Source organism: Phoca vitulina, unplaced genomic scaffold (genome assembly GCF_004348235.1).
Source record: "Phoca vitulina isolate PV1807 unplaced genomic scaffold, GSC_HSeal_1.0 scaffold19, whole genome shotgun sequence".
Taxonomy (NCBI): domain Eukaryota; kingdom Metazoa; phylum Chordata; class Mammalia; order Carnivora; family Phocidae; genus Phoca; species Phoca vitulina.
This window is the reverse complement of record NW_022589722.1, coordinates 25841215-25849170: the sequence shown is the minus strand read 5'-3', so window position 1 is coordinate 25849170 and position 7956 is coordinate 25841215. Positions and strand designations below refer to the sequence as shown.

At 59.7% G+C, this 7956-nt stretch overlaps 1 protein-coding gene across 1 annotated transcript; it reads left to right on the top strand.

Annotated features, from left to right (window-relative positions):
- Positions 1 to 330: 330 nt before the first annotated feature.
- RPS19BP1 (ribosomal protein S19 binding protein 1) lies at positions 331 to 5160 on the top strand. The gene is made up of 4 exons (XM_032416492.1): positions 331 to 426; positions 594 to 722; positions 2724 to 2821; positions 3184 to 5160. Exons 1-4 carry the CDS (start codon positions 375 to 377, stop codon positions 3316 to 3318), a joined length of 414 nt encoding a protein of 137 aa, XP_032272383.1. The 5' UTR covers positions 331 to 374; the 3' UTR covers positions 3319 to 5160.
- The last annotated feature ends 2796 nt before the right edge of the window (positions 5161 to 7956 follow it).

Genomic DNA, 7956 nt, shown 5'->3' with positions numbered 1-7956 from the left:
ACACTTCCCTTTGTCGAAAAAATTGATAATGCGAACACTCTGCTCCGGCCCCCGCCTCGCCCACCAGGGAGCTTCGGGACTCGGGAAAGTTGACCAACCAGCCCGGGCTGGTTACGGACGGCTCTGGAAGAAGGCGTGGCCTTCTTAGGATTGGACAACAAATGTGTCCTTCTGCAGGTTGGCCCCGCCTCCAGCTCCCGCCCCCATTTCCTCTCCGTAGTAAAGTGGCGACCCCAAACGCATGCGTCCTAAGGCAGGCGGGCACTTCCGCCCGCTCACTCCGGAACCTTCTGTTCTCGCTCGGGTTTCCGCCGAGAGGACCAGGGCAGCCAAGGCGGAAGTAGCGTGGTGTGTAGGCGGAGCTAAGCGTAGCCATGTCGGCCGCCCTGCTGCGGCGGGGCCTGGAGCTGCTGGGGGCGCCGGAGGGTGAGACGGGCCTGGCCGGGGCCGCGCAGCGCGGGCGGAGGGACGGCAGGGTCTGCGGGCGGGAGCCCAGAGGGTACGGGACGATCCAAGCCAGGCTTGGCCCTGGTGGGATGGAAACCCTGCGCGCCCTCTGACCCGGGTCGGTCCCTCTCTCTCTTCCCCTGCAGCCCCCCGGGCCGCGCCAGGCCAGGCCAAGCCGAACGGGGCCTCGGCGAAGCGGACCCGGAAGGCGAAGGCGACCCAAGCCCAGAAACTGCGGAACTCGGCCAAGGGAAAGGTGCCCAAGTCCGCGCTCGGTGAGCTCGGGAAGGGGGCGGCACCCAGGAGGAGGGGGCGCTGGAGGCTGAGCTTGAAAGGGTGGCCGGGCATTTTCTGGAATAGCAGGTGTGCGCCAGGCGCGGAGCCGGGTCCTGGGAGTACGGAGGTGGACGAAACACGTCGTCCCGGTCCTCGCGGGCTACTGCCCTAGTGGGGAGAGAAGCACCAAAGAATTTCAGAGGCAGGGAGTAATTGCTCAGTGTGATGAGGCCTGTGGGGTAAGACTGGAGTGCCCTGGAGGGCTTTAGAATAAAAAGCCAAATCAGACTGCTCTGCGGAAGCGACATTTAAGCCCGTACCTGAAGGAAGTGTGAGAGTGAGCCAGGGGAAGAGCGCTCTGGAGAAAATAGCTCATGCAGAGTTAGGAAAAAGTTCGTTGCTTTGAGAATTGGCCAGAAAGATGCCTGGACAAGGTGACGGAGCGGGCAGGAGTCAGAGATGGAGCGCTTAACAAGCCGTGAATGGTCTGCGTGCCTGGTGCGGTTCTAAAGCCTGTATAAATAAATATTCCCTCGTTTGGTTCCTCACACGACCCTGTGAGGTCAGGACTGTCGTGACCCCCATTTGTCAGATGCAGAAATGGGCACCGGCCCAGATCGCACAGGTGGAAACCAGGCAGTGTGTCTGCGGAGAGATTTGCTCTCACCTACTCGGTTCGGGTGGGAGGCACTGTGGCCTGGGCAGCCGCGATGGTGCAAGGATATGGGGGGGTGGGAGAGGGAGCATTGCTGGGCTTCAGTGGTGAATTGGCCGCAAGGATGGAGGAAGAGGGAGACACCGAGGACAGAGCCCACTTTCTAGTAGAGCATCCTGGGAGATAGGATGCCATGTATCGGGTCAGACAGCCTTGAGGAGGGACAGATGTGGGCTGGATGGTGGGGTCTTTTGACATGTGGCAGGGCTTGGTGAGCTCCTCGTGTGTCTTTGAACCCCCGGAGCCTGGTACATAAAAGGTGATCAGATATTTGTTGAAAGAACTATGAATTCCAAGCAGGAAACGGCGTGAGTAACGGTGATGTTGGTGTGAAACAGGAGCCTAGGGTGCCAGGGGTCACCTCTTGTATCCCAGCCCTTGTCCCCCCTCCCTGTCACGCTACCTAACGGATGATGAGGGGACTCTGGGGCCACCTCGGTGTGAGCCGCATCATTTCTTGCTTGGATTATTTCAGAAGCCTCTTAACCTCCACTTCCCCACCCGGTAATCTTGTTCTCACCGAGGCAGCCAGAGTGATCCTATGAAGTAGTAAGCGGGACCTGTCTCTCCCGGCCCCACACCCTCCGGTGGCTTCCATCAGACTTGCTACCCAGCGAGGCCCCACGTGGTCTGCCCCATCTCCATCTTCATCTCCTACTGCTCTCCCCTCCCCGTTCTAGCCATTTTCTGTTCTCCAAACACATTAATCGCACTTCTTCAGGTTCTTTGCACTGGCTTAGGATGCTCTTTCCCCCGATATCCACACTCTCTCCCTTGAGTGTTTGCTAAAACCTCATTTCACTGAGGCCTGCTCAGACCTTCGTATTTAGAATTGCAACCCTCCACCGCTGGCATTCCTCATTTCTCTTTACTGTGGTGTTTTTCTTCATAAAATGTATCACTCTCTAAAATACTATTTATCTTGTTTACCGTGTTTCTTTGCTCTGGAATGTAAGCTCCATGAGGGCGGGAGTTTTTGCTGTTTTCTGCTCTATGCCCTGCCTCTACAACAGTGTCTGCCGCACAGGAAATGCTCAGGACTTGTTTGTTGCATAAGCCCCTTGAGCATCAGGGAGCCGGGGGCAGGGGTGGGGGATGCTTTCAGTAGGATCTAATGGAAAGTGGATTGGACAGAAAAGAGCCCCGCGTGCTGGAGTTAACCTAGGGAGGGGACACAGGGCCTTTGGCATGGCTGGTGGGGGGACGGGGAAGAGCTGTCGGAAGGGGACCCAGCGGCTTCCAGGGAGTACATCTGAAATGATGCCTCCCTGCCTGCCATCCACAGCTGAGTTCCAGAAGCGAGAGTGTCGAGGCTACCTTGGAGAAAACCTGAAGTTTATGACCAGTGCAAGAAGCACCGTGGCGGAGTCAGTCACCCAGCAGGTTTGTCAGGAGTGGGCTGTGGGGCAGAACCTGGGTGGGGAGAGCCAGGGCTGTTTCTGGGACCCATGGGAGTCTCTGCCCTAAGCACAGAGCAGAGGTTGGGCCACCCCTCTAGATGGCAAAGAGCAGAGCGGGGCTGTTGGGAGGCTGGGCCTGGCCTTACTCCCCTGAGACCCTTGTGGGCCTTGGTTTGTTCCTCTGTGAGTGGAAATGGTACACCCTGCCTCCTGGAACAGCGTGAGGGCCCAGTGAGAAGGTGGCACTCAGTCAGCTCTGCTAGGTTGCGCAGCTCCAAGGGGCGGTCCCTCATGTGCAGAGAGAAACCACCGAGGGATCCTGACACCCCCCTCCTCCATCCCCAGATTGTGCGTCAGAACCGGGGCCGCAAGGCTTGTGACCGGCCTGTAGCCAAGACGAAGAAGAAGAAGAAGGCTGAGGGCACCGTGTTCACCGAGGAAGACTTCCAGAAGTTCCAGCAGGAATACTTCGGCAGCTAGGCTCCCAGGAGGACACAGTGGGAAAGGCACTCAGCTGCAGTCTCCTCCTCGGACCTCACAGCCTCTGCTGGCCCCGTGGCCGGAGCAGGGTGGCTCGCGTGGAGCTGGGGAGCCGACGCCCGGGGGAGGAAACGCACTCAGACCGGAGCTGACATCTGCAGGCTCGGGAGGAACCGTCTACCTGCTAGAAAACATTTCTGACTGCTTTGTTTGCTTTGGCCCAAGTAGGGCCTCTGGGCTGTCCGCTCCGGAGAGGCCAGTTCCTAGGCCCTGGGGGCCACACCTCTAGGAGGGAAGGCTGCTGGGCCGGCTTCAGGTTCTAATAAACATGGACCCAAGAGCAGAGTGTGTGCTGCCGGGGCGTCTCCCATCTCCTCTGGCACCAAGGGCCTTTCGCCATCCCCCATGCTTCTTAGGGCTCCGGGTCAGAAGTCCTCCCGTCCAGCCCCGGTGCAGCTGGCCCCGGAGAGCACCCAGCATCTGCTCATGGGCTGAGAGGAGCTCTCCTCCCCTGGGGGTGGCGGCCACAGCTGACCAGGCAGCCCTTGAGGCAGAGTAGTATCCACTGCGGCTGGGGGCTTCCGGGGCAGCCGACTCGGGGTTCGGGAAGCGGGGGTGTGGCTGCCCTGGCACCCAAGGCTTGTGCTCTTGTGGGGAAGGGGGCAGCTCAGGAGGTGACCTCAAACGGCGTCACGCTCAGGCGTGTGCCCGGGCAGGAAGCCGGGGCTGGGGTCGGGCTGCACCAGCAGGAGAGGGCGGGTGGCCCCTTCCCAGCAGGCACGTGCCAGGGACGGGTATGTGGAGAGCCAGTGCCTGAGTGAGCGGGTGTGCTGGCCGGCTGGGTCTTCGCTGTGGAGGAGACGACAAGTTCTGGAAGTCCAGGAGCCCCTTCTTCCCCGTGCAGAGGGCCCAGCTTGCCTTTGGGCAGCTCCGTCCAACTCTCTGCTCCCCCGTGTCCCGGGCTCCTTAGGTCAGGGCCTCGTCTGGCAGAGGACTTGCGGAGGGGCCCTCCTGTGGCTGGGCCGGCTGGGGGGCCACAGTCTGCCCACCCCACAGTGGGTCCTTCTGGCCAGAGGGGAGAGGGTGCCGCACCCCCCACGCTGCCCCGGGGGGTCTGCTCCTGGTGGTTAACTAGCTTTGCATCCTAAGTGGGGACAGCAGGGGACCGCGGACCTGGCTGAGGCAGAGGGGGAGCCCGTCCTGCCTGCAGGTGGCCTCCGTCCCAGCAGCAGGAAGCAGACCATCCATCCAGGAGGCCAAGGGGGCCGGAGAGGAGGGAGCTGTGACTCCAAACCCTTACGGACCCACCTTCCTCGCATGGGCTTGTTCCAAAGAAGGGAAAGGCTGGTATCTCTCACATTCTCGCTCCTGCCTGCTGAGCTTTCGTAACCCCTGCGGGGAGAGAGGCAAACTTGGATATCCCCGGAGACTCCTTCCCTTCATCTCCGCTGTGCGGGCGCCCTCTTGCTCACCTCACCGGCCCTCGAGCTCCAGGCCCCTTTCTGACAAGGACACGCCCACTGTGCCCTAATCACCTACGGTTGTCCCTTCCCAGGCGTAGAGTGACGGGCCCGGCTCCGGGGCAGGGAGTTGGCAGGTGTGAGAGCGGGGTCTGCCACTTCTCTGCTGGTGGGTACGTTCCATTCGTTCCACGTAGCACCAGTGACGGTGTCCGTGCTCCCTTTGAGTGACCAAAGTTAGTGCTCACTGCTGAGATTCTGGTCCAGGAGGTCGTTGTAGGACTCTGGGACGTGCTTGTAACGGTCACCCTGGACAGAGGCGCCTGCGTGGCTCAGGCGGTTAAGGGTCTGGCTTCGGCTCAGGTCGTGATCTCCGGGTCCCAGGATCAGGCTCCCTGCTCAGTGGGGAGTGTGCTTCTCCCTCTCTCTCCCCCACCTTGTGCTCACTCTCTCTCTCTCTCTCTCTCTAACAAATAAAATCTTAAAAAAAAGAAAAAACAGTCACCCCAGACAGTTCTGGTGCTAGGGCTTAGAAGGCGGCAGAGGGCCTGGGAGAGGCGCCGGAGGATGGAGGATGTGCCACCGTTAGGGGAGGCGTGTGTGCAGAAGTCAAAGATGGGGCTTGCTGACCATGTGCTCCAAAACCTGGCGACTGACAGACCAGCTGGGAAAGGAAGGGACGGGGCTCAAATAAGAGGACACTGAGTTGCCACCTTCATGCTGGGTCTAAAAAGACCCAGGAGGAGGAGGCCCTCCTCAGTCGAGACATCGCGAGTGACACGGAGCGCCTGGAAGCATTTGCGTCCCCTGTGGTTTGGGGCAGCTGGCCGATGTGGACCGCCATGAGCAAAGCTGGAGGAACGCACGTGGTGACCGGTGGGAGGGCCCAGCCAAGGCTCCCTGTGACTTCCCAGCGGGGTGGGCTGTTTGAGGCATCCACACTTCCTGGTCCTTTGTGACCGGACGGGTTGGCCGGGGCGCGGGGCAAGAGTGGGGCAGGCCTGCCCGTGGGACCCGGCTAGGGCACAACCACAGGCCTGCCCACCGGGCCTGCGCAGAGTTTGTGCGGACAGAGGCCTGAGTTCCTGCAGGAGCTGGGTGGGTCCCCATCAGGTGACTTCCTGTCGCAGAGCTGGGGTGGGGAGCCCTCTTGGACAGGTAGGTGGGACTGTGGCACTCGCAGCACGTGCCCCTTCGTGAGTTTTCTGGGCCAGCTTTCGTGGGGATGCCTCCCCATTCTCTACATTCACAGCTTCCGAATCCTTTGAAGCCCAGAACAGGCACCCTTTCCTCCAGGCAGCCTGCTGTGACCTCCCACCCAAGAGTCCCTGCTCCTTCCACTGGGGTCACCCAGCTTCACAGTCCTGACTCCCGGAGCTGTCACTTTCCACTTGGTGTGAGCATCTACCTACTGCCCTCCCACCGGACCCTGAGCTGCCTTCCCCTCAGCACGTGGTCCCCGGCACAGGTGTGCGGCACTCAGGTGCCCCTACGGGGGCTTTGTGTCTCCAGCTGGACCTTCTCCTGGTCTCCGGCCTAAGTCCGCTGCCCGCTCCGTCCCCACCTGCTTGCCGAAGAGATCTGCCAAGACCAGACACACCCTCGGCCAGCATCCAAGAGTGGAAATGAAGAGTCCCTGCTCCTCACCTCATTTTCTCCATCTCAAGAAATGGAAACTCCGTCCTTCCAGTTGCTCAGCCACCATTCTGTCCCTTCTCACACATCCGCCATCGGAGCCTGACTTGCTTGACCTTGAGGATCTATGCAGGCCCTGACCAGCTCTCCTGGCTCACCTGTGCTGACCCCAGCCTGGTCCTCTTTCCCTGCCCCCCCCCCCCCCCGCCATTCACAGGCTGTCTGAGGAGCCCTCTTCAAATAGCAACTGCTGTATCACTCCTACTCCGGAGACTCCCCAAGTCACGTGGAGACTCTCAAGTCCCATCACGGTGACAAGGCCCTGGACCACGTGTGCCGGCCCCCGCTACAGGCACTGCGGGCTTACTCACTCCCTCACCTCCCAGAGAGGGCCTCCCTGAACACCCATCCTGAATGGGCAAATCCAGCCCCGCCCCAGCGCTCAGCATGCCCACTGCCGTGGCACGTTAGATGCCTTATTGGCGGCCTCCCTTGCCAGAACGAGAGCGGAGATTTGTGTCTGTTTTCCTCACCACTGAATGCTCAGCACCCAGAACGATGTCTAGCCTGCGGTGGGTGCTCGTGAATAGTTGTAGAGAAACAAGGCCTGTTTCTGATCTCCAGGACCCACAGCCTCATCCTAGGAGTCAAAACAGGCGTGCAGTGGGGAGAGCTGCGCGGCTCCAGCCTCTAGGTGCAGGCCGCAGAGGGCTTGGCGCTGAACCAGGAGCACCCTGTCCCCCACCGCAGCAGGGGGAGAGCCCAGCCCCGGGGCTGACCAAGGCCCAGCAGGGCCCCACAGCAGTGGAGCTGGACTTCGTCTCATTCCCACTCCCTCTGTGGGGGGCTCTCAAACACTGAGACCGCACGTGCTGAGCAAGGCCTCTGTCACGGTCTATACCGGCTGGCCCTGGGCCAGCGTCCACCTGCAGGCTTGCCTCGTTAAAAAAGGTGCAATCGTAAGATCCTCCTTACCACTCCTAATGCGGATTATGAGCTAATAACCGGAAAGCACTCAGAACCGTGCCTCAGAACTCTTAAATAAAAATTGTTAGTCAGAATCATTATCACTTGCCAGGCACTGTTGTAGGTCCTGGAAATATGGGAATGAACAAGACAGCAAGATCTCTGCCATCAAAGAGCTTAATTACATTGTCATTGGGGAATGGGAAATAGAAAATAAACATGTATGCAAATAGGTTCAACTAGAGATAAGGTTATGTAAAAAATAAAACGGCAAAGCAGAGGGGCTGGGACATTAGCAGAGTCATCTTGGAAGTCGTTTGGGGTGACATGAGGCCTACATGAGAGGGGAAAGGAGCCCTGGAAAAATCTTGCAGGCAGAGGGAACAAGTGCAAAGGCCCTGAGGCAGGAATGAGCTTAGCAGAGAACTGCAGGAAGGTCATAGTGGCTGGAGCACAGTGAAGAGTGAAGGAGGGTAAAGGCTGAGTGTGGTCTGAGCCTACACGTAGCTCTACAGGGAACTTGCTACCCATCCCATCCCTGCCTTTTGGGTTTGGGGAGTCCTTAGCCACAGGGGCC